General features: G+C 31.1%; 3 protein-coding genes across 3 annotated transcripts; 1 reads left to right on the top strand and 2 right to left on the bottom strand.

Annotated features, from left to right (window-relative positions):
• Positions 1-2,431: 2,431 nt before the first annotated feature.
• Positions 2,432-5,486, bottom strand: LOC134699939 (glycine and tyrosine-rich protein-like). The gene is made up of 3 exons (XM_063561342.1): positions 5,384-5,486; positions 3,019-3,238; positions 2,432-2,528 (listed from the first exon to the last, which is right to left on the bottom strand). The coding sequence occupies exons 1-2, from the start codon at positions 5,431-5,433 to the stop codon at positions 3,043-3,045; spliced, it is 246 nt and encodes an 81-aa protein (XP_063417412.1). The 5' UTR covers positions 5,434-5,486; the 3' UTR covers positions 2,432-2,528; positions 3,019-3,042.
• Positions 5,487-6,034: 548 nt separating this feature from the next.
• On the bottom strand, positions 6,035-9,947 carry LOC134699901 (peptidase inhibitor 16-like). Its single transcript, XM_063561300.1, has 4 exons — positions 9,843-9,947; positions 7,975-8,095; positions 6,523-6,665; positions 6,035-6,052 (listed from the first exon to the last, which is right to left on the bottom strand). Exons 1-4 carry the CDS (start codon positions 9,945-9,947, stop codon positions 6,035-6,037), a joined length of 387 nt encoding a protein of 128 aa, XP_063417370.1.
• A 3,233-nt stretch (positions 9,948-13,180) lies between these two features.
• LOC134699900 (cysteine-rich secretory protein LCCL domain-containing 2-like) lies at positions 13,181-22,534 on the top strand. The gene is made up of 6 exons (XM_063561299.1): positions 13,181-13,240; positions 14,228-14,348; positions 14,774-14,880; positions 16,884-17,011; positions 21,659-21,752; positions 22,520-22,534. The coding sequence occupies exons 1-6, from the start codon at positions 13,181-13,183 to the stop codon at positions 22,532-22,534; spliced, it is 525 nt and encodes a 174-aa protein (XP_063417369.1).
• The last annotated feature ends 5,447 nt before the right edge of the window (positions 22,535-27,981 follow it).

Here is a 27,981-nt window from a genome sequence, read left to right as displayed (position 1 = left end):
CTTCTTGAATGGCAATGTTAAATATCACATTAAAATGACAATACAATATTACAGGACTACAATACAAATAAAAAGGAAAACATATTGAACAAATCTCAATTGTTATTAAGTTGTATCAGCATTAGCACATCTCATTTCTATGGAGAATATATGGCCCTGTCCCTTCAGTTATGGTCTATTGACTTTGAAGATTTTGCTTAGTTTATATGTAATAGTTTGGTATTAGATCACCTTAATATGAAATGTTAATGTTAAGTTAATGGTATTTGGTATGCAAATTTATTTGACTTTATGTTTCTACAGAGGTTATATATCTTCACTCCACCCCGTCTTTGAAATTTTTACATAGTTTACAAGTTACTGTTTGTAATTATGTGTGTTAAAAGGGAAGGACAAACTTATAATAAGTCAATGATATTTAGTATGCAGTTGTTTTATCATTGGCACATCTCATATACATGAAGATTGCTCAGCCAAGTACCTCAGTCATGGTTCATTGACTTTGAATATTTTCCTAACTTAGGTAACACGTTAAGTGTTGCTATCTTTTTGTAAAGATTTGCATAATTAAAATTACACAAAAGCGAGACATATCTCTGTGATAACATTTAAAAGAATAAATGTATTTATGTTCGATGCAAAAACCCTACAATGATATATATGATTCAATATTAAAGCTAAAATATATCATCTTAAATGACCTGATTAATGTCGTAACTATATTCTTTCTAAATAAGTCTGTTTTAGGTTGTTGTGCTTTTTAAGAATATTACCATAAAAGATGGCATGTATAGTTAAATATAGTATGATTGATTTTGATAACTAAAACAATTTGGTTTGTTTAGCTGATTGAAGTGTCAAATTCAATGCCTAACAGATATGATTCACACTTAAAAGATAATAATATATCTGAAATTTAATACTTAAACTTTCACTGAACTGTATCATTGCCTTTAACTGTGTTCCAATAAAAATATAGTTTGTTTGAATTCTTCATTTTCCATATTGTACTTATACATCCCGTCATTGTGTTATTGTTATATGGTAATTTTGCGTTTTATTGTCTTTAAATTTTGCTAATATGCTTGTTCTATATGACATTTTGTGCTTCTTTGTTTCATATTTGTTTGTTTTTATATTAATTAAGATTAAAGCACTTCGTTGACTGCTGTACCCCTATTTTTGACATGTTTACCTGGTATGTGTTTGTTTTTTCCACACATCGTAGTTAATATAATAGTATTTTATGCGACCGTCATACAAGCTAGCTTTAAAACCAAGTTCAATTCACCATTTTCTACATACAAAAATGCTGTACCAAGTCAGGAATATGACAGTTGTTATCAATCCGTTTGATGTGTTTGTACTTTTGATTTTATGGGTGGATTTTACATATATAGATAAAATCGTATAAAAAAGCAAAATGAGGTTGTTAAGTTTAATTTATGCCTTTTTGTGTTTCTATGTTACATCAGTCAGCTTTTATAGTGATATGTATATATGTGAAATTATTTATATTTGTAAAATCAACCCATTAAGGATTGAAAGATTTTGAGTACTTGACTGAATCATTACCTTGCCAGACAAATTAACATTAACTTTAACGTAGAAACGCGCGTGTGACGTCACAAAGGTAGAACAGCTTTGTTTTTGTCGTTCAATGTACATGATGTATGAAAATGTAAAAGTACAGAGTCACGTCAAATAGATATCACAGAAAAAACAGACTCAACAATCAATCTGATCAACACACAAATATAAGTCCATGTTTTTATTGCAAAAGCTTCATTATCCTTTCTATTTTAAACCATTCGAGGTATTTTGTACTTATTGGATTCATACATACATGCAAAGGCTGGAGATTTGTAGGTTGATGAAAATATAACAGTAGAACAGGATTTAGAACGGATAGTTGTCAGATCCTTGTAAGTAAAGTGTTAACTAACGACTTGTATTTTGATCACATTATTAAATGTAAAACTTTAGTTAAAAAGTCTATACCTTATTTTTTTTTTACAGAAATAACAAATATCCTTAACTATACAGCATATTCCTTGGTCATTGCAACGAGATTGATTTTTTCGCTTGAGCTGGTAAGTGAAAACAGAGAAAAGTAATCGAGTTGAGATGACCATTGATAATCTGTTTATCGCTATTTTACTTATAACAACGTTGTTAATTTTAACGGCACTTGCGATACTGTTTCTTATCACTCTACTGAAAGGAAGTCAGTAAGATCAATGGAAAAACTCGTAAAACAGCGAAAACTTTTACTAATGTTTGAAGAAGACAGTTCAGGAATCTATCTGTTTCTTGCCTATTTTCGCCTTATATTTGTTTTAATCTGTTTTAGAAAGACTATTCCACCAAAACCGTGAAAAGCTCGTTTGACATGTTTGACCCGGTTAAAGAATTAAATAACAAAAAGAATCAATTATTTGAAGATTTATTCTACGTAATTACTGTTTATCCAGTCCTGATTTATTCTGCATAATGATTAAAAGACTTTTTCTTTAGTAGAAACTCTCCTGAAAGGAAACAAATCAAAATACAATTGCGTTACTTAGATTAACATATATTCAAACTTTCATGCACACATATACATACACCAACACATATATGTAATCAATGAATGGAATAGACAGGAAACTCCATTGGGCATCAATGTTTTAAAAAACTCAAATTATTTTCCTTGCCCGATAAGTTCAGTTATAACTATAGGCATTCCTCGTGAAGTTGTATACATGTAGATCTAATATTTAAAACTCGATTTTTGATAAAGTAGTTCAACACATAATATTATCTATTCATGAAATCGGATTAAAAACTTATCTCTTTTCACGAAATATTTTGTCATAAGATATGTGTGTGCTTTATTCAATCAAATGAGTGCATAAATCACGAGCGGTATTTTAACTAACAGCCCCGATGTCAACAGTCTTTAATCTCTTACCACGATCTACTCAAACCACTTGAACACTAATATTTCGCTAAAAAGTTATATCTATTCAAACATACCATATCAGTTTCTCCTCCTGTTGTTTACGCTTCTATTGTTTCCCATCCACCTGTTTGTGTTCCTCCTTCTCCTGTTGTCTCCCATCCACCCGTTGGTGTTTCTCCTCCTGTTGTTTCCCATCCTCCAGTTGGTGTTCCTCCTTCTGTTGGTTTTTCTCCTCCTGTTGTTTTCTTTCCTCCTTTTCCGGTTTTGTAAGGAGGTTCACCAGGGTAGTTACCGCTAGAAAAGCATAGAAAAAACACTTAAAGACCTATTTGATAAATTATAACGAAACCAGTTTGATAGATTCACGATCACGAAGAGTGTTTGATGTATTGATTTATCAATGAATTTAAGAAACTAGATCTAAAGATCCTCTGTCGATAACCTTGGTGATGTGCATATTTAACAAATGACACTCTCAAACATTGAAGACATTATTAGAATTCATGAGAAAAATTTCTATTTTGTTGATCTTGTTTTGCTGATCATTTGGTCTCTTTAGTTTCTCTCTATCTGCTTAAGTGTATGCTTAAAACACAAAAGTAGGTAAAACAAATCATGACTTAAGGTGGTACCTAACACTACAGGGAGATAACTCTGTAAAATCAGTTAAACGTTAAATAACGTTGTGTTGTTAAGGGAATATAATGCGTCCCAATGACCAAAATTAGTGTTTGTCAAACTGCCACATAACCAGTGTAATTTTTCTGATAAATTGGTTTGTTCAAATTGTTTTAAATTTTTATGTTTTTGTCAAAGGGTCACAGTACATACTTTGTTAAAATTTTATGAAAATTAAACAAGCCAACTTAATTTTAGTAAAGGTGTTGGGTACCACATTAATGGTGGGTTCAAATTTTAATGGGATGTGTAATCATTGATATAAAATGTGTTAGTCTACTACCTTCATCAGCAAATTGTGACTTTGAAGTAGGTCTGGCGATTATTGTCTTAATTGTAGATCGTGTCTTGCTGATCATGTTTTGCCTATTTAAGTTTCTTTGTATCTATCTATTAAACATTTTATGAAAGAAGACAAGAGCGCAAAATATTGTTAAAATCATAACCAAAGGGCAATAACTCTCCAAATGATTAGGCTGAAGATTTCGACAATGTAAACATCACAATAGAACATGTCTTGGTGAATATTTTTGCTACTTGATATTTCGCTGTATCTGTGATAGTTTTCAAGATAATAGGACTAAATGAAAAAAGGCAAATGTGTCATTTAAGAGCAATAACTCATATAAGAAATTGGCTGACAACTTTGATGTAAATAGACAATAGGTAGATTTAAACATTCTTAACCTTTTTGCCCTCTCAGATTTTCTCTATTTACAACGGTTTTTAAAATAAAACAGCATTTCACCCCATGTTCTTTTTTTCGCCATGACGACGGTTTTTAAAATAAAACTGCATTTCACCCCATGTTCTTTTTTTCGCCATGACGGCTCTCTTGGTTTGTGGGCGGGGGTCGTCAGATACAGCTTTTTAACTATTTACCATAGGGATGATTGAGGCCAAGTTTGGTAAAATTTTGACAAATAATTTCAAAGAAAAGGATTTTTGTAAAAATTAACACGATGGACGACGGACGCAAAGTGATCAGAAAAGCCCTCTTGGCTTTTTTGGGCAGGTGAGCTAAAACATTAGATTACAGATATGAGAAGTTGTGATATAAGTGCTAATATGACAACTCTCCATCCAAGTCACAATTTATAAAAATAAATCATTATAGGCCTAGGTCAAAGTACGGTCTTTTCGACAATTAAAAAATCAAAACTTCTTTAAACATATGAATTGCTTTAAAACCGAAAAGGACCATCAACATTATAAATCGAACCCATGATGCCTGTCTCCAATGAATATTTGAATCAAGAATATTCCTTAATATATTAAAGAGACAAAAGATTACTAATGGTCACTCAAACGCCTAAGTCGTAAACAAACTGATAATGTCATGGAAAAAAAAACCACAGACCACAGTTCCTAAAACTCAACATTATTATTTTAAATAAAAACTGTTCGACACGACTTTATCAAAATTCCGGGAGTATTGCAGAAGTTCTCGAATGGTAAGCAGATCCGTTTTCAAAAATAGTACCCATTGAGTTGATTATGTAAGTACAAACCCATTGACGACTTTAATTTTGTAGATCATATCCCAGGAAAATAGAACTGGAGTATGTTTATAGCTATTGGAACAATATCCATCGTCACATGTGTATACACAATTGTATCCATCGTCACATGTGTATACACAATTGTATCCATCGTCACATGTGTATACACAATTGTATCCATCGTCACATGTCTATACACAATTGTATCCGTCGTCACATGTTTATACACATTTGAAGATAAATAAATTAATAAACTTACGCTTGATAATAATTACAGACTACGTATTTGTACCCATCAAACCCTGACATGTCATCGCCATCGCTAGAGGTAAATTGGCTACAGGTATAAACGCCGCATCCTATTTTGGTTGTAGCTGCCCAAATTATCTTTGTATATATAAAATATATGAAAATATATATATAAAATCCAAGGATGGACTTTCACTCATGCTGTTACTGGTAGTGAAAATGATATTGCATTGATAAATATGATTTTAAAATGAATCGGTCGTGAAAAGACTTTTTTTAAGGTATTGTTCAACATTTTATATACTGGGAAACATTATCTGTTTATTTTTCCTTTATACAGCTGGATTATCACAACTGTTTTAACCGATTTAAAATTATCATCGATTTATTTTAGAATATTTCTTCGTGAAATTTGTTTTCTTAGATATGGAACACTTTTAAACATCGTTTTTTAAGCTTATATATTTCCGTTTTGTTGTCGTTTTTTTCACCTCTAAACGATGAGATGAAAATCAAATTAAAACTCAACTGTTTTATGTCATGAAATGATGTATGAATTTTATATAAAAAAATTACCTTAATTTGAAATTGCAAAATATATATCATTAAAAGTGTTCTTTGTCCCTTTTTTTCTAAAACTTTTAGACTGTTATTGATTGTTTTATGATCCTTGTAATGTCTATTAACAAATAAATATTCATACAACTGATCAATATCAATTAGGTAAACTATTCAATATCAGATAACTTTAATACCTGTGTATAATGACCACATGCACCCCCTGTACATACCTATGTATAATGACTACATAAACCCCCTGTTCATACCTGTGTATAATGACCACATGAACACCCTGTACATACCTGTGTATAATGACCATATGAACCCCCTGTTCATACCTGTGTATAATGACCACATGAACCCCTGTACATACCTGTGTATAATGACCACATGAACCCCCTGTACATACCTGTGTATAATGACCACATGAACCCCCTGTACATACCTGTGTATAATGACCACATGAACCCCCTGTACATACCTGTGTATAATGACCTTATGAAACTCCTGTACATACCTGTGTATAATGACCTTATGAAACCCCTGTACATACCTGTGTATAATGACCACATGAACCCCTGTACATACCTGTGTATAATGACCACATGAACCCCCTGTACATACCTGTGTATAATGACCACATGAACCCCCTGTACATCCTGTATCAGAATTGCCATATGTCCAGTCACTTTTCTCGGATTCCCAATGCTTAATGCCGCCATGTATCGGGTCTGTTAATTTGAAACAAAATACTTTTTGTTACATTTTTCACAGGATGTTACAAACTGTAGACATAAATATGTCTCTATTTTTTCTTATATTTTATCCAAATATATCATGTAAAACAATTTACGAAGGGATGATTTCAACTTCACAATTTGGAACTCTATCAAGAAATCATCATAGGTAATGCAAGCACGGGAATATCGTATCAATTGGGAGATATATACCCCGTATGCAGGTGTTGTTGGAATGTTGCTACTTAGAAATAGAAAATTCACAATAAGAAAGCTGAAATCATCTCTTTTGTCGTAAGTTTTGTTTTTAACCGACCCTCGTTGTCATTTTTTAGATGTAAGTCAAGATATGAGGCCGACGTTTCTGTATCTGTCGTATCCTTTATCTCTTGTTCGATGGGATAGATGAGTTCAACACAAATTTTGAATTATTTAGTGAAAGAACATCATCTATATAGCGGAAAGTAGAGTTAAAGGATATCGCTAACTTCTTGTCCTTCTTCCTAAGAAGTTCATGTATGAAGTCAGCCTAATAATAATAAAGAAACAAGTCGACACAATTTGTACCTATTGAAAATGCAGACAGTCTGTTGAAAAACACGTCCCCCGAACGTAACAAATATGTTGTCAATCAAGAAATCAAGCATCTTGATAATGTCAGTTTCAGAGAATTTTTTGTTTGAATCAGAGTGATCTTTTACAAAGAAGGATGTATTCCTCCCAAAGACAAGATACTTGTATCTACGTTGGCCATTCGTTTTTATGAAACGAAGCAATACCAACTCTTTCAATTTGATTTTTAGTTTGTAATGTGGAATACTTGTGTAAAGTGTAGAAATGTCAAATGTTTTACTGCTATTACACGATGAAAGAGAGTTAGATCGTATGTACTCTAAAAGATCTTTGGATTTTAAAGTATCCACATCTGATTCACGCCACCTCTAGAATAGGCAGTTTCACAATAAATTTGAAGCCCGTCTTTGATTGCTGATAAAATAGATGTTAATAATAATGAAAGAGGTTTCGTGGAGCACTCGGAAAACACAGCAATATACCGTTGTTTGTAAGGATCCAGTTCTTCATCTTTGGTTGAAATTCCAAAGGAATATAGAATATACCTATGCTTATTCAGGATTTCCTGATAAGGTATACATATTTATTTTACAGCATAATTAATAGTTCCCCCCAAAAAAAAAACATTTGTAATTACACGGAACACAGCGCAATAAAGAAACGGAGCCTATCTAAAGGAATTAACAAAAGAAATTAAAGTAAATATCATCTTTCAAGTATAATTATTTACCTTGATTAATTGCAATGTTTTCACCAACTGTACCGAGAGTACTTGATTTGTCTTGATTGTGAGAAAAATCACAACCCTGTGCCCACTGCTCTGCCTTACTGGCTAGCTGGTCATCCCATTCCTAGAAAAACGTATTAATATATTGAACAAAATGTTATGCAGTCTTTGGTCTACATGAAAGACTGTTGTTTGTCTTTTTTTCGTCTGTGATGGCGTTATCATGATGTTTTCGACTTATGAGTTTTAGAATTCCCTTGGTAGCTTCTACCATTTTTTTTATGATATATAACTGTATTCATTTTCAGATTAGAACATATTAAGTTGCATAATCATGTCAAAGAATTTGTATTTGTTTTTAAAATAAGATCAATAAATTTTCTATTTAATTATAAAATCCTATGTTTTTCTATCTTTTTTATTTTATTTGGAACACTCATACACTCTTACACATTATTTTATATTTAAGGGGCTCGTGTGTATAAATCAAAAAATGGAGAAATAGAGGTATTATCGAAATGAAAACAGAACTTAATTACAGAAATCGTTTTAATTTTACAACTGTTTAGTTTAAGGACAGCTTATTTGATAAAAGTAATAAAAAATATAGGTCACCGATGAGTAAAAAAATATATTTCAATTTTTTGGCCAAAAAAGGGCATTTTTGTACAAAATAGAGATAATTTGGAGCTTTTTAAATAAAACAAACATTTTAAAAGTCACCTGTGGCCAAAACGAATTAATTCATTTGCTCGAATTTTTTAACATACCATAAAGTAACAACTAATAGTGTAATAAAAAAGAAATTCAATAAAAAAAATGTTACAATTGAGTGAAACAATAAACAAATGATCATGATAAAAGAAGGGAAAATGAAATCTTTAATTTAATTCATTAACCTTATTTTAATTATTCTGTTTCTATTCTATATATATGATATACACATATTCTATCCACATGCCTGAAAAAAATAACCTTATGAATTTTACTCATCCAAAATGAAATCATTATTTGAAAGATTTGTAAATAGATTTACAATATAATCTGGACTTGTAACCTATATGTTAAGGAGGCTTGAGGCTACAAATTTCAGCACAATTTTTAACCAGTTTACTCAAAACCTAATTGCACATTTGTATCTTACTCAAAATGTTCCATTCTAGTTTATATTGTAGAATTAATTACAACCTTAAAACATTATTTCACTGCATGAAGTCATTATTTACGTTAGGTAAAAAGAAAAATTACAAAAATACTGAACTCCGAGGAAAATTGAAAACGGAAAATACCTAATCAAATGACCAAATCAAAGGATAAAACACACCAAAGGAATGGACAACAACTTTCATATTCCTGACTTGGTTCAGGCATTTTCAAATGTAGAAAATTGTGGATTCAACCTGGTTTTATAACGCTCAAACTCTTGCTTTTGTGACAGTCGCAACAAATTCCGTTATTTTTACAACGATGCGTGAACAAAACAGACATAATCGGTAAAAATAGTCAAAATAGGGTTACAGCAGTCATCACTATGTTACAATCTCAAGACAAACAAAAATATACAAAAAATGCAAAAAGCATCTATCAAATTAAAAAACACATTCCTTGTTACCCTACCCTCTTTCAAGAATAGACTAGTCCGACAGATAACCAATCTATCTGTCTGTAGGACTAGACTACTTCGAAAGAGGGGTAGTATGCCTAATGTAAAAATGACTTCACGGTTCAGTTAGCAAGCAAGCGAACCAAATATACTACATCTGCCTTCACACTCAATGCAATCGGATTTAAATACTAGTATAAAGATATCATGCAGTTTTGGTAAAGCTTTTTCTTTCGTAAATTACAAAATGAAATGTAAAACTACTTACCAAGTTTGGTAGAGCAGGGTTAGCAGCTGGCGACACTTCACCGCGTATCTTATTATGCAAAGATACAATTTGATCTTTTTCTTTTTGCGACAACTCGTCTCCCATAGACACGTTGACAGAAATTGCAACAAAATACATACAAGAGAAAACAAACTGATATCTTAACATACTGTCGAAATCTTTGCACTACAATGCAGGCGCTATAAGATACAATAGGACCTGTGAATGCTCTGGTTTGTTTCGTTGTTCTTATTTATAATGTACCCACATCAACATGTGCAGCGATTAGGTTACGGTAAATACGTTCCAATTATCATATTATTTTTTTTATGTCCCTTTGATGTGTTTTTCTATGTTTCGAAAATAGTGTCATATTTTTTTACCGTTAGATGTTTATAACGTATAATGCATCCATTATATTTGCTTTTGAAATACGATCGAATTTTCGAAATGGTGTCAGCTTTGTGACCATCAAATACTTCATTTTATTGAATCAATCATATTTGTTTTCGATAAACGATTGAATTGTCAAAACGACTTTGTTTTAATGTGGTGTCAGCTTTTCTGATTGCAATATATCTATGTCACCTATCAACTATTACAACAATCATATATTTGTTAAATTGTATGCTCAACAATATGCTATGGACACTTATCCCCCAAATCAAATATCACAACAAATGACAAGTGTCCAACGACTAAATGGAAAATACTGTTGTTTTTTATAAATTATTATTTAAAATCCTTAGAAACATAAATATTTGAAATATTAAGCATACATCATTTCTTTTTACCAACTACATTGTAAAGTTGGAAGACATCTACCATAAGGATCTCGATTGTGTGTTCCTCGTTTCTTATTCATTATTTTGTAATATCATATTTCTCTATACTTTATTTATTTTATCAATTTTTTTCTGTTCTGTATATCTTAGCACACTTTTACTTTCTTTTCTAATGCAACTAGTTTGTAACGATAATTTTCATTGTACATTGACAAATATTTTGAGGGTAAGATTCCTCGTTTTACCAGTTCGTAACTAAGAAAACAACCATTTGGAATTCGAATCTATTGTAGGCTACTATTATGTTTTTCGCAAAAAAAATAACAATATAGTCTTTTTTAAAACCATTCTGAAGCGTTCGAAAATTAAAAATACGTTTAGTATTCATGTTTGAAATCCACTGTATTCATATGACGTCACATTGTTCATATGCTAAAGACAATGCAACAGTTTCGCGGACGTTTTTTTTATGGCATTTTTAAGCTAAAACATTTAGTAAATTAAATTTATTTTAATATGTGGCCTTATAATGAAGATAACTGTATTGTGTTTTAAGCTTTGCCTTCGTAAAACTTAATTTTACTGTCGCAAATATATATCCGTTTACCTATCTCCGCTCCGCAGAGCTAGGTAAACTCAATTTGCGACAGTATAATCTATGTTTTACGAAGGCCAAGCTAAAATACAATACAGTTATCTCTTAATTCTTATTGATTTGTCTAATTTTGACTATACTTTATTTTTTAGCCCTTTATTTTGCTCTCTTTATTCATTATTCTGTATCCAGTAAACACCATCTAGACCATTTACTTTTGAACATTTCCGCTGCTTATCTTTTTCGTTTAAAAAAGATCTTAATAAACAGAAATAATCACCTTAGCATTCACATATTAAATCTGATTTAACTACACTTTTAGCAGAAATAAAGTGTTCATTAAATACATCTGACAAATAGCTATAGGTCAATCAGTCACCGGAAGATGCATTACTAATCATCTGATCATAATATCATGCTTCATGGTCAGATTTCAGTATTGCCCTTTATAGCCCCTTTATAAATGATGGCTATTTTGTGTGAGGTCTCTATTTCCACGATTGTGTCTATGCACGTTTAACTTTATGTCTGTGCATTGTACGAATCCGTTGTTGACCAACTTTCATTGCCTCTCGTTACCGCAAGTTACATGGTGTCTACCTTAATTTTGGTATTACCATGATGACTAATTTCAATTTGAAACCCATATTTGTTTTTGTGGTAATGTGTTAAATCTTTAAATTTCACGAAGTTTGAAATAAAACTGTTAATTTTAGAGATAGCATAGTATTTCTAACATTTTCAGGAATTTCGCTTAAATACATCAGAAAAATTGTTCACTTTAATAAGATTTGATAAATGTCCAGGTAAACAATAAAATGATACACATTTCACATTTAATGTATTTGTTTTATATGATTTTTTTTTAAATTACTGGTTATATTAAAGGATTATTTATAATCACCAAGGATAATTGAAAATATGCAAAATCCCTGCAAAATATGGAATTCATTATATAGTCCTTGCTTTTACCAATTCACTATAACAGAAATACATTTCAGAACATTATAAATCAAATATTAGAAATTTCAGTCAGATAATTGAACCCTTAGTTCAACCATGGTTAATAACTTAAACGAAGAATGGTAACTGCATAACAACTGAAGGAAACTATGCTCTTCAACTTATTTGGCCATTTTAACATTTTTTTATTCGAGCGTCACTGATGATTTTTTTAGACGAAACACGCGTCTGGTGGAAATATAAAATTTAGATCCTGGTATCTATGATAAGTTTATTTCTACAATGTTTTACCTTTAACGTCATAATGCATTCCTATTTGTGATTGCATAGCTCAAAACTATAATTTAAAGTTGTATATGAGTGTAGCTATGATGATGCATGCACGTTTTTGGGATTATAAGATTACACAAATTATAATTGTGGTAATTGTTGATCATGTTTATAGGTGACATAGATATATGTGAACAGAAAATCTGACACCATTTTTGTACAAAGTCGTTTTAAAATTCAATCGTTCATCGAAAACAAATATGATGGATGCAATAAAATGAAATATTTGATGATTAGAAAAACTGACACAATTTTTTAACAAACTGATTTTTAAATTCAATCGTTTATTAAAAGCAGATTTGATGGATGTATTCGATGATTGATGAGATAAAACATCTGACGGTCAGAAAATCTGGACCAAAACTAAAATATAATTAATGAAACATCAAAAACAAAATATGATAAACTATTGTAATTTAAACTATTTCCACATAACGTACTAGTTGCATGACTGTGTTAATGTAAAAGTATAAATAAGAGTAGCGGAACAGAATAAAGGATTCACAGGTCCTATCATATAATATAGCGCCTTCATAGTATCTGAAAAATATCAACAATATGTTTGAATATCAGTTTGTTTTCTGTTGTTTGTTTTTGGTTGCCGTTCATGTCAGCGTGTCTATGGGAGACGAGTTGTCGAAAAAAAAAAAGATCAAATCGTATCTATGCACAATAAGATACGAGGTGAAGTGTCGCCAGCTGCAAGCCCTGCTCTACCAAGCTTAGTAAGTAGTATGACATTTTATTTTGTACTTACGAAAATTATTAGCCATATTAGATTACACTGGTATAAAACTTTGTACACCCATGATATCAACAAGATAACGAATGTATATCTAAAGAACAATTCCTTTACTCTTTCTTAAACCGTTATGTAAAATTTAAAAATGCTAATATTTGTATTGTCACCAATTTTCTTTTATCATTATTTTTTCTTCAATATTTTGACAAAATTTTATTTTTCGGAATTATTGCAAATTTTTATACATACCGGTGTGAACAAGAGTGGGTTGTTATTTTGACTGCGGTAATTAATCAGATTGCAGTTTTTTTTTAAAGAATTACTGATATTTACCAAAACTTGATTATATCTTTATATGTAGTTCCATCAACATGATTAATATTGTGTTTTGGTATCTTAGTATTGTTAATGATAATAAAATCATATTTGTTATAACCATATGTTATACGTTCCTATTTTAGTCATCTTATCTTCAATAGATCATATCTTACCAATCATAATGATTATTTGATCCAGTATATTTGATAATAAGTGCAAACAGAACCGTTTCACTGCTATTTGATAATAAACCCATCATTGATACCAAGATTTCAAATTTTTACGTCAGACAAGTGTTTGGTCTACAAAACACTTACCAGTGATGCTCGGATCATATAAGATGATGCCCCAAAATTTGAGTTCTGTTTGGGAACTTACGACGACAATCATGGTTTTAAAATGTAATGACTTTCCAAAAGTTTGACACAAAAAACTAGCCGTGTATTATCCTTCAGCTTAATCTCGTTAACTAAAAGACAGCTTTGACCATGGACACCCTTCTATTAGTCGAAAAAAAGTGATAACGTCGTTAATATTCCGACAAAGATCAAAAAGTAAACACCAATCTACTAAACTTAATATAGACCAAATAAAACTGATAATAGAAATGGTAGCATTACATGTTATTCAATATATTGATACGTTTTTCTAGGAATGGGATGACCAGTTAGCCAGTAAGGCGGAACAGTGGGCACAGGGTTGTGATTTTTCTCACAATCAGGACAAATCAAGTGCTCTCGGTACAGTTGGTGAAAACATTGCAATTAATCAAGGTAAATGTATTTCTTTTGTCAATTCCTATTAATGGGCTCAGTTTCTTTATTGCGCTATTTTCCTTGTAATCAAAATATTTATTGTGTGGAACTATTAATTATTATGATGTAAAATAACTGTGTATACCTAATCAGTTTATCTGTTATGTAATCAATCAGATCAAATGTAGAATTGTTTTTATTTACTACTTGTATGTAACAAAGGTTGAAGTTGTATCATTTATCTAAGTATTAAAGAACAAATTGATATGCAAGAAGACTATTTCGTTTTTATTGTGTGGTAATTTATATTTAACATTGTTAAATTTGAACTAGTTGTCTCGGCATTGATGCAATGTTTACAATATGACGTTATGTTATCATATGGTAATCAATAACAACTTTTATGTCTAAATTTTGTAACATACTTTGTTTCAAAATAACAGACCCGATACACGAGGGCATTCAAGATTGGGAAAAGGAGAAAAGTGACTGGACATACGGCAACTCTGATACAGGATGTACAGGGGGTTCATGTGGTCATTATACACAGGTATGTACAGGGGGTTCTTAGGGTCATTATACACAGGTATGTACAGGGGAGTTATAGGGTCATTATACACAGGTATGTTCAGGGAGTTCATGTGGTCACTATACACAGGTATGTACAGGGCTACATGTGGTCATTATACACAGGTATTTCATGTTATCTGATATGGAGTAATTTACTAAATTGATATTAATCTTTGGTATGGAATATCTATTTGTGTATAGACAATAACAATCAAAACCAAGGAGTAATCAAAGACTCACAAATCCAAAGGACAGTTACATCAACAGTTATAAATAATATTTTAGAAACAACACGAACTCCACTAATAACTGGGAGTGAAATTAGGTGCTCCGGAAGGGCAAGCATTTCCTGCACCGTATACGGCACCCATCGTGTTATTTCTTTGTTCAGTTTTGTAATGCTGGAAGGTTATTATGACTGAGGAAGAATATCACATATGATTTCTGGCACACTTTTGTCATAATGGTCAATCAGCTCATGATGGTAACCGTAAAATTTCTTTAGTGATGACCTTAATTTAATTGATTCATAGCCCTGTCTTGAGAAAGCAGTATTCCTCGTTCAACAAAATCAACGTACTTTGAGATAGCTCTAGAGTACCGTATCAATTAAGACCCATATACTCCATATGCTGGTGCCGTTGGGATGTTGCTATACAGAAATGGAAAAGTTTGGTATCCAACCTACCATCAGTAGTCATTTCGAGAAAAAGGTCTAAATATGAAGCAGATTTACTTGGATATATTACATGTAAATGATCACTGAATCTATTATTATTAACAGACATTACATCATCAATATACCGAAAGATGAAATTAAAAGATATAAATAAAATATAAAAACAAATCTGCGAGTAAAGGACCGCAATTGATACCTATAACAATAATCATCAAACACCAAGTCCGCAATTTAAAAAAACGTAATAGAAAAGTAAACAAAATGTTTTCAAAGACATTTCAACTTTTATTTTGCATATTCTATATTCTATAAAATTTTAGATAACTTCATTACATAAAGCAGTTTAGTTTTAGTTTTATTTGATTTCATCGTTTGAGGCGTGTTTCGTCTACAAAAGACTCATCAGTGACGCTCGAATCCCAAAAAGTTAACAATGCCAAATAAAGTACGAAGTTAAAGAGCAAAGGACCAAAATTCCTTAAAGTTTTGCGAAATACAGCTTAATTAAGGTACTCTAAACGTTGGAAAAAAAATCACAAAACACCGAACGTGAGATTTTTCTTTGAATAATGAAGTTTTTAATGAGAAAAATAAAGTTGCTAATGGAAGAATGACGTGACTAGTTTGTTTTTTTGGTCGAACGCAAATGCACAAACTTATACCATTATGGTCAGCTATAAAAAGCTCCCCTTCATGACAAACTGTATTCAGAAGTAAACCAACAGTCTATTTTCTTTTTACAAAATAAAACCCCAAATGAAACAGATATATCAGATAGCAACCAACAACAACAATTAAACGACCGGCTTCTAACAAAGGAGATGCTTATAAACAGTCTGATATATCATTATTGTGACCTCTGAAACCTTCCCTTATCTTGATTAAAGTTGTAAAGTACATCTTATAAGAGATATTGAAAATTTGCTAAATGTTGCTTTCTGTAATAAAATTACCGGTACCAATTTCTTGCACCAGATGCGCATTTCGACAATACATGTCTCTTCAGTGATGCTTGTAGCCAAAATATTTAAAATCCAAAGCTTACATAAAAGATGAAGAGCTATAATCCAAAAGGTCCAAAAAGTATAGCCAAATCCGTGAAAGGAATCAGAGAAAATAGTCACTTAAGATGTGGAATATCGAGAGAACAGGTCCTCAATATATAATTTTTTCAACAAGTCCTCATAACCGTTCATGACCGAGTCATTCTTTCGGATTATCCAATGTAATTTTTGATAACGGCGTTAGTGAACGACCATTCGTGGATTTCAAAAACCTTTTTTATATATTGTATATTTACAAAGATGATATGGGCAGCTACAACCAAAATAGGATGCGGCGTTGCTACCTGTAGCCAATTCACCTCTAGCGATGGCGACGACATGTCAGGGTTTGATGGGTACAAATACTTAGTCTGTAATTATTATCAAGCGTAAGTTTCTTACTTTATATATCTTCAATTGTGTATAAACATGTGACGACGGAAAGATTAAATTTATAAACAGGATCATCAAACATTCATTTAAAGTCCACAATTTAAAAAAAATGTTATAGAAAAGTAAACAAAATGTTTTTAAAAGACATTTCAATTTTTTTGTTGTTGCATATTCTATATTCTATATAATATTAAATAATTTTATTACATAAAGCAGTTTAGTTTTAATTTTATTCAATTTCATCGTTTTGGGGTAAGAAAAAAAAGCAATTTTCAAAACGTGTTCTAAATAAACTCATCATAGATTCCAGGACTAGATTAAGTATATACGCCAGACGCGCGTTTCGTGTACAAAAGACTCATCAGTCCCAAAAAGTTAAAAATGCCAAATTAAGTACGCAGTCTTTAACAGACTGAAGAGCATTGAGGACCAAAATTCCAAAAAGTTTTGCCAAATACAGCTAAGGTAATCTAAACGTTGGAAAAAAAATCACAAAACACCGAACGTGAGATTTTTCTTTGAATAATGAAGTTTTTAATGAGAAAAATAAAGTTGCTAATGGAAGAATAACGTGACTAGTTGTTTTTTTGGTCGAACTCAAATGCACAAACTTATACCATTATGGTCAGCTATAAAAAGCTCCCCTTCATGACAAACTGTATTCAGAAGTAAACCAACAGTCTATTTCCTTTTTACAAAATAAAATCCCTGATAAAACAGATATATCAGGTAGCAATCAACAACAACAATTAAACGACCGGCTTCTAACAAAGGAGATGCTTATAAACATTCTGACGAGATAAATCATCATTGTGTGACCTCTGAAACCATCCCTTATCTTGTTTAATGTTGTAAAAAGTACAACTTAAGAACAAACAAAACTGTAAAAAGCAGTTGCAAATGTTTTGACCTGTCAGATCTGCTCAACGCACAAAATACATTTATTACATGACAAAAGAGAAATAAATATTTCACATGTCTTAAATACATTGATGTTAATCTAAAAAAAAAATGGGTAAAAAAAGATGTTGAATATCAACAGAACAGGTTCTCAGTATATAACGTTTTCAACAATACCTCATACCCGTTCGTGACCGAGTCATTTTTGGGGATTATCTTATAACGGCGTGAGTGAACGGCCATTCGTGGATTTCAAAAATCTGTTTTATATATTGTATATTTACAAAGATGATATGGGCAGCTACAACCAAAATAGGATGCGGCGTTGCTACCTGTAGCCAATTTACCTCTAGCGATGGCGACGACATGTCAGGGTTTGATGGTTACAAATACTTAGTCTGTAATTATTATCAAGCGTAAGTTTCTGTATTTATATATCTTCAATTGTGTATACACATTTGATTTTATTGTTTATACACATGTGACGACGGATATGTTGTAACCATAATCCCATTTAGAATAATCACTGGTTTGTACTTACAAGAGCAACACGACGCGAGTACAATTTGTAAAACATGATCTGGTTACTATTCCGGAGCATCCTCAATACTCAAAGGTTTTTTTTGATAGTCGTGTCGACAGTCTTTAATTTTCATTTGTTGTGTTTTATGCACTGTCGGCTCTATTTAGTCGCTTTTGTTTGTTTTGATTAGTTTGATTTCGACTTAAGCAATTAAATAGTTATAGGAAGATGTGGTGTGAGTGCTAATGAGACAACTCTCCATCCAAATAACAATTTAAAAAAAAAGAAAACCATTATAGGTCAATGTACGGCCTTCAACACGGAGCCTTGGCTGACACCGAACACCAAGCTATAAAGGGCCCCAAAATTACTAGTGTAAAACCATTCAAACGGGAAAACCAACGGTCTAATCTATATAAAAAATGTCCATTTGTAAACTTTTACTTCTCTAATATATCACGGAATCTTCTTAATTCAAATATTCAAAGTAGACAGGCATCATGGTTTCGATGACAAGTTGATGGTTCATTTCAGTTTATAAGCACTTTATTCTTTTAAAGAAGTTTTATTCTTTTTGTCAAAATTTCGTCACTGGGTCACAAAAAGGAAATTTCTGTTAATGTTTTATCGTTCAACCAGTTGTTGAGGACGAGCGTTTTTTACTTGCTGATTTACTTTTTAATCATTAACTTAAAGGCTTTTATTTACTGACTTTGAATTAAACTTCGCAATGTTCTTTTTAATTTAAAAAAAAAACAGTGTAATCACAACATATGGTCAGTCGAGGTCTGTGATAGAATATTATAAATTGGTCAAACCCTTTAATAGTCTGGCGTATACCTCGTTCATTTTTTGAAAGGTTTTCTTTCTATCTTGATATGTTTGTTTGATTCAGTCGCATATCGTTGTCAATAAAGGAATTAAATGCGAATGTCGTACAAGTGATAAACTTAGCTTATGCAGAGAAGTGTAAAACAAATGTAAAACAAATCAAACGAGAATGTTTACACATTGTTTTTAAGACAAAATATTTTGATTAAGGATGTAACGCGTCTTCTGATTGGCTGACGTTGTTATTTTATCAGATCATAGACATAATTGTGTAATGTGACCGTGACATCATCAATGTTTCTCATGGTTAACTCCAGTTTCAAATGGAATTTAATAATAAATTATAAGAAATGAATCCGCGGGTTATTCAGTGTGCACTACATTTTCGGATGTTATTTCTTAATAGACAGAACAAATATTAGTCATTCCTTAAGGAAAGTCAATGCGACTATTATTCTCTATGAAAGTTTAGCTAGCTATAAAACCAAGGTTAATCCATCATATTCTACATCGGCAAACGCCTGTACCAATTCATAAATATGACAGTTGTCATCCATTCATTTGATGTGTTTGAGCTGTTTATTCTTGTCATTTGATTAAGGACTCTCTGTTTTGAATTTTCCTCAGAAAAAACAGTTTATTTGGTATTTTACTTTTCATTAGTTTAACCAGCGTTCTTCAAATTTTGAAGTGACAACTCAAACATTCACTTAAATTGCAAACAACTGTTCCCTAAGCACACCTCTGACAATTTTAAAACCTTTTTCAGAGGTTTCAAGTAACAGTTTATCGTATGTCAGTCTTGTTTATGGTTCACACAAAAAAAACAAAAAAACATTTCTAACCAAAAAAGATATATCAGGTAGCAATCAACAACAACAATTAAACGACCGGTCTAATCTATATAAAAAATGTCCATTTGTAAACTTTTACTTCTCTAATATATCACGGAATCTTCTTAATTCAAATATTCAAAGTAGACAGGCATCATGGTTTCGATGACAAGTTGATGGTTCATTTCAGTTTATAAGCACTTTATTCTTTTAAAGAAGTTTTATTCTTTTTGTCAAAATTTCGTCACTGGGTCACAAAAAGGAAATTTCTGTTAATGTTTTATCGTTCAACCAGTTGTTGAGGACGAGCGTTTTTTACTTGCTGATTTACTTTTTAATCATTAACTTAAAGGCTTTTATTTACTGACTTTGAATTAAACTTCGCAATGTTCTTTTTAATTTAAAAAAAAAACAGTGTAATCACAACATATGGTCAGTCGAGGTCTGTGATAGAATATTATAAATTGGTCAAACCCTTTAATAGTCTGGCGTATACCTCGTTCATTTTTTGAAAGGTTTTCTTTCTATCTTGATATGTTTGTTTGATTCAGTCGCATATCGTTGTCAATAAAGGAATTAAATGCGAATGTCGTACAAGTGATAAACTTAGCTTATGCAGAGAAGTGTAAAACAAATGTAAAACAAATCAAACGAGAATGTTTACACATTGTTTTTAAGACAAAATATTTTGATTAAGGATGTAACGCGTCTTCTGATTGGCTGACGTTGTTATTTTATCAGATCATAGACATAATTGTGTAATGTGACCGTGACATCATCAATGTTTCTCATGGTTAACTCCAGTTTCAAATGGAATTTAATAATAAATTATAAGAAATGAATCCGCGGGTTATTCAGTGTGCACTACATTTTCGGATGTTATTTCTTAATAGACAGAACAAATATTAGTCATTCCTTAAGGAAAGTCAATGCGACTATTATTCTCTATGAAAGTTTAGCTAGCTATAAAACCAAGGTTAATCCATCATATTCTACATCGGCAAACGCCTGTACCAATTCATAAATATGACAGTTGTCATCCATTCATTTGATGTGTTTGAGCTGTTTATTCTTGTCATTTGATTAAGGACTCTCTGTTTTGAATTTTCCTCAGAAAAAACAGTTTATTTGGTATTTTACTTTTCATTAGTTTAACCAGCGTTCTTCAAATTTTGAAGTGACAACTCAAACATTCACTTAAATTGCAAACAACTGTTCCCTAAGCACACCTCTGACAATTTTAAAACCTTTTTCAGAGGTTTCAAGTAACAGTTTATCGTATGTCAGTCTTGTTTATGGTTCACACAAAAAAAACAAAAAAACATTTCTAACCAAAAAAGTTAAACTTTTCATGGTTAAGATATATAAAAGCTTATATATTAACTAGTTTAACTTCTCACTTGTATGACAGTCGCAACAATAATTTCCGGGAAAATGTCAGTTATTATCCATTCGTTTTATGTGTTTTGAGCTTTGATTTTTCATTTGCTTAGGGACTTCCTGTTTAAGAAAAAATGTTGTTTTTGTTATTTTACTTTGTGTTTATACTTTTTTAGTGGTAACTTCCCCGGTGAACCACCTTATAAAACCGGAACAGGAGGAGAGGTAACAACAGGAGAAGGAACTAACAAAGGAGGAGAAACTGATTTGGTATGTATTTATTTGTTTTAGATTCTCAAGTGGTCTCAGTAATTCATATCTCTAGCCTGTTGACACTGAGGTTGTGAGTTCAAACCCAACTCGTGATTGGCGCATTCAGTTTCTATCTAGATTAACCGGAGTTGCATGTTGTGCTGTCGAAGTTTGGTGTTTTTCCTTCAGGCACTTCAACATTCTCCATAAATAATACCTGACCGCCATGATACAGTCAATAGTAATTAGAGTGGTATTTAAAAAACAGAATAAGCGTGTATGTCTGTATGAATCGACAGAAATTTAACATCAAAAGTATTTCTAGCAAAAAATAGCTGCAATTTTAGGACGATATTCACTGCATGTATAACTTATGATTTCTAATCAGGCAGTTACGAACTGACCATGTGAACTTACGTCCTTGAATAAACCACAAACATCTTTTGGAAAAATGTCGCGTTGAAAGTGATATTTTTTTTTTATCAAGTTTGATATAAAAAAAAAATGTATTGTGGGTTGAAATGTGATATCGGAAATCGAGTATTATATATCAGATCTGTATATACAATGTTTATTAGTTCTTGAGGAACGTCTATAGTTATAACTGTAATTCTTCGGCATGGAAAACAATTTGAATTGTAACTTTGATACCCAATGAAGTGTTCTTTATCTTCCATACACGGATTACATATTTTTCTGTCTTTTTGTTTGTATTTGTGTATAAATGTTCGAATGTATGTGAAATTTATGTTACATGATTATATTTCAATTTTGTTTCATTTCAGGAGAGTTTCTACTGAAGAAAAAGTCTTTTAATCATTATGTAGAATAAATCTATATATCGTTGTTGCATATTATATTTTTTTTATTTCAATCTTTTACCGGGTATATAATAAAATTAACGGTACAAATTTTCTTGCACCAGTATATAAAACCTGTCAAACGAACTTCTTGAGGTGTTGGTTCCATATTTGACTTTATAAAACAAAAACACTCTGTTGTTAATTACAGCAGGAAACGGATAGATTCTGATTCTTTGCAATGTCTCTATCAAACCCTTGAGATTGGTAATATGCAGTATCGTTTTGTAACAATATTATTTATAGAAAATAACTTAAAGTCTTTTGAACTAAAGTCATACATTGAAAAGAGGGGTCAGGGATACCAGAAGGACATTCAAGCTCATATATCGAAAATAGAAACTTTAGACTAAGAAAAAACCCCTCAACAAATAGTGGGGATCTCAGGTGCTCCGGGAGGATAATCCGATCCTCCATATGTGGCACCTATGGTGTTGCTTATGTTAAAACAAATCCGGTTATAAGCTTTTAATTTTACTATCTGATTAAAATACACATCATTAGTGAATACTTTGCTTACCAGGATCTGACAACATTCTGTTTCTCTTCTACCATTATTTGTTACATTAGCCTATACAATCTCAGTCTTCGCAGGTATGTATTAATCCAATCAATATAAAAGACCTCGAATATTTTCAAAATAGAAAATATAATAGCGCTTTTGCAGATCCTTGTAAGAAAATCATGGACTTTGTTTTTTGATCAGATTATTAAAAGGGCAAATGTGAATGGTTATAATTTATTCAGACACTCAGCATTGCCTCTGTAATTTAATAGTTAGCCTGGTATCTTTAATTTGTCTTCGAAAGGAATTGAATGTTTGGATGTTCTCAAAAAGTTTTTAAAATTGTATTTATTCAACAACTAACTTTAAATGACTTTATGTCATGTAAACATAATTGGGATGCAGTGCTAATAATATATTTTAGTTATATTTTCTTCTACGAATTTAAGAATCTTATATGTATCTTGATTGGATGTAGAAGAAAATATGAAAAGACGCATGAAAAAAATCAAGGTAAAAGTCAAAACTCATTTAGTCAAAGAGACACTTAATAAACAAAGCAAAAAAATGTGAAAGGGTAACTTATGGTAAAAGCCTTTGGATTCAGTATAGAGGAAAACTTAGATTATAACCATCACAGAATAGAGAATCTTTTGTAGACAAAACGATAATGGTTTTGTTCTCAACAGGACAGCTAACAGCATTTATCCCTTCGTTTAAATCTGTAGACATGTTTCAGCTGCTTAATTGATTACCAAGAATTGTTTTTTTGCGCCTCTTCTTGTCGACCTCTTCTAATTTTCATATGAATTGGAGTTCCTCCTGACACTTGTCAAAAACAAGAGGATCAAAGAAGCCAGATTATTTAATTTCACTTTCAATTTTGGAACGTTTTTGAAATTAGAAGATTACACAAATATAATTGTGGTTATTGTTGATCCTGTTTATAGGTGAAATAGATATATGTGAACCGAAAATCTGAAACCATTTCTAAACAAAGTCGTTTTAAAATTCAATCGTTCATCGAAAAAAAATATGATGGAAGCAATAAAATGAAATATTTGATGATTAGAAAAACTGACATAATTTTTTATCTAAATCGTTTTTAAATTCAATCGTTTATTAAAAGCAGATTTGCGATGATGTTATAAACATCTGACGGTCAGAAAATATAACACCGTTTTGGAAACATAGAAAAAACACATTAAAGGGACATCAAAACAAAAAGAAAAAGATCAAATTGTATCTATGCACAATAAGATACGTGGCGGTGTTCCCAGCTGTTAACTTTGCTCTACCAAACTTGGTAAGTAGTTTTACAATTTATTTTGTGCTTACGAAACATGGAATGATGAATACCAAGCTATCTTGGTGTTAACGGGGATGTAAAAAAAATGTTCAACAATTTAAATTATATACATATATGATATCAACTAGTTAGCGTATTTATTTCCTATGAACAATTCATTTGCTCTTTTTCAAACCGTGATGTTAAATTGAAAAATGATAATGGAAAAAAAACAAGGTAACATCTTTTAAACGTCGATGTGGCTGCGCATAGTCATTTACTTTTTTTCTTTATTTTTTAAATCTTTATTTTTTTGCGTATCTTTTTTCATGTTTTTATGTCCTGAATTTATTTTTTTAATATTTTTTTTTACTTTTTTCTGCCTTAAGTTATTTTAAGATTTTTTGGCAGAATTTTATATTTCCCGATATGACCATAGTTATCACATTGCATAATTTTTCCTGCAAACGAAATACTGGTATTTACCAAAACTTATCTTTATATGTATTTCCATTTCCATTATATCTCTGTATCTTAGTATTGTTATTATTAATAGATATTTATCACTATATGACCTATTTAGTCATCTTATCTGTAATGTAATAGATCAAATAAAACTAACCATGATGATTATCTTGTCCAGTGTTTTTAATAATGAATTCAAACTGAAACATTTCACTGCTAGTTAATAATCAACTCATCATTGATACCAGGGTTACTAATTTTTATGTCAAAAAATCTAACCATGGGTACTTACGACGACAATCATGATTTTAAAATTTATAATGAATTTCCTATATTTTGCACAAAAAAATTAGCTGTGTGTTATCCGTTAATTTAAACCCGTTAACTAAAACAGTTTTGACCATGGACACCCTTCTATCAGTCGAAAAAAAAGTGAAAAACGCCGTCAATAAACCGACAACGATAAAAAAAAAACAACAAACAACAGTCTACTAGACTCAATATTGACTAAATAAAATTGATAATGGAAATGGTAGCATTACATTTTGTCTAGGAATAGGATGACCAGTTAGCCAGTAAGGCGGAACAGTAGGCACAGGGTTGTGATTTTTCTCACAATCAGGACAAAGCAAGTTCACTCGGTACAGTGGGTGAAAACATTGCAATTAATCAAGGTAAATGTCTAAACAGTAAAGACGAAATTTAATTCAATTTCTTTTGTTAATTCATCGATAGGCTCCGTGTGCTGTTTTCCTTGTAGTCAAAAATATCTAGTGTCGTGTGCTGTTAATTATTATGCTTGATATTTAACATTGTTAAATTTGAAACTAGTTGTCTCGGCATTGATGCGATCTTTACAATATGACGATATTATATTAAGGTAATGAATTACAACGTGCATGCCTAAAGTTTGTAACATCCTGTGACTAGATATATTTTATTTCAATTCAACAGACCCCATACATGATGGCATTAAGCACTGGGAGTCGGAGAAAAGTGACTTGACATATGACAACTCTGATACAGGATGTACAGGGGGTTCATGTGGTCATTATATACAGGTATGTACAGGGAGTTCATGTGGTCTTAATACACAGGTATTTAAAGTTATTAGATATTGATTAATTTACTTAATTGATATTGAACAGTTGTATGAAACATTTATTTGTTTACATACTTTACAAAAATTATCAAACAATCAATAGCATTCTAAAATTCAGAAAAAAAGTAATCGAAAAATAAACAAAATGTTTTCAAAAGACATTTCAACTTTTATTTTGCAATTTCTGATTAAAGTCATATTCTATAAAATTTTAAAGAATTACATTACATAAAGCAGTTTAGTTTTTATTTGATTTTATATCATCGTTTTGAAGGGAAAAAAAGCAATTTTCAAAACGTGTTCCAAACGTTAGAAAAACAAATATCACGAAAGAGTGTACGATTTTTTTTTGAATGATGAAGTTATTAATGATAAAAATAAAGTTGCTAATGGAAGAATAACATGTATAGTTTTTTTTGTCAAACGCAAATGCACAAAATTATAACATTATGTTCAGCTTTAAAAAGACCCCCGTCATGACAAATTGTTAAACTATTCAAAAGAAAACCAACAGTCTGATTATTGACAAAATAAAGCCACAATAAAACAGATATATCAGACAGCACGGTCACCACTGAATGACTGGCTTCTAACTTAGGACATAGGTATAGAAAGATGTGGTATGAGTGACAATGAGACAGTTCTCAATCCAAATAACAATTTATAAAAGTAAACCATTATAGGTCAAGGTATGGCCTTCAACACGGAGCCATAAACAGTTTAGCTACGTTGATCATCATTGTGACCTCTGAAACCTTCCCTTATCTTGATAAATGTTGTAAAAGTACAACTTATGAACAAAACAAACTGTAACAATCAGTTGGAAATGTCAGATCTGCACGACGGACAAAACACATTTAATGTATAAAACAAATGATAAATAGTCCTACATTACTCTAGCAACTGACAGATGGGCCAAACCCCAAAAACAATTAATAAATAGTATTTAATATATAACGTTCTAAAAAAACAATGTATCAACCAGTACACATCCAAAATTTAGTGTGAATACGTTCTTTTTAACAAGGAATAAGCAAAACATAATGCAATGCCAAATTATTAACAGGATCTAAAGCCCGCAGTATTCTTAAATGGAAAGTACTACATATTATACTAGGAGTCAAGGATAGTACGTATAATAGTAATGCTCCAAAATATAACTGCAATATTAAAACTATGTTTTTTAAGAATAGGTTTCCTTATGCCAACTTCTTTTGAATAAATAAGTTCACATGTATCGTATTTACATTTTTCTGGCTCAAATAAACCATGAACTCATTTTATTTACCCCAATTTTTATAAGAATCCAAAAATTCTCGCTTAAACAATTTACAAGCTATACTTATATTTCGTGTATTGACTACAACCTTTATCCCACAAAAAATAGATGTGAAAAATTAGATAAAAATATTCGGGGCCTTTTATAGCTGACTATGCGGTATGGGCTTTGCCGTACGGTGACCTATAGTTGTTAATGTTTGTGCCAGTTTGGTCTTTTGTGGATAGTTGTCTCATTAGCAATCATACCACATCTTCTTTTTTATATTATCATATTGTGAAAATTAAAGCTAAAAAATACTTGGAGGATGCGAATAATTATATACATTTCAAAACAGCTATATAAATAATAAGTCTATTTTATGAACTTGTTTCAGTTACATGGACCCACATCATTTTAAAATTCATCTCAGTTGTCTCACAATAATTGATACTGAATTTGATATTTTCCCTCAGTTCTTTTATAAAATTATATATATTGAGTCCTCGAATTCTTAAATATTTCACATGACTTTGTCTTAAAGTTAAATAAATTGCTGTTAATATAAAAACAAACGGGGGAAAAACTACTAAAAATAGACAGTTAGGATGTGGAATAGCAACAGAACATGTTCCAAATATATTACATTTTCAACAATACCTCATACCCGTTCGTGACAGAGTCATTTTTGGGGATTATCTAATATCATTTTAATAACCGCGTGAGTAAACGGTCATCTGTGGATTTCAAAAACCTGTTATTTTTATTG

Source organism: Mytilus trossulus, unplaced genomic scaffold, assembly GCF_036588685.1.
Source record: "Mytilus trossulus isolate FHL-02 unplaced genomic scaffold, PNRI_Mtr1.1.1.hap1 h1tg000103l__unscaffolded, whole genome shotgun sequence".
Taxonomy (NCBI): Eukaryota; Metazoa; Mollusca; class Bivalvia; order Mytilida; family Mytilidae; genus Mytilus; species Mytilus trossulus.
Note: the sequence above shows the minus strand (reverse complement) of the source record. Positions and strands in the feature narration are given on the sequence as shown.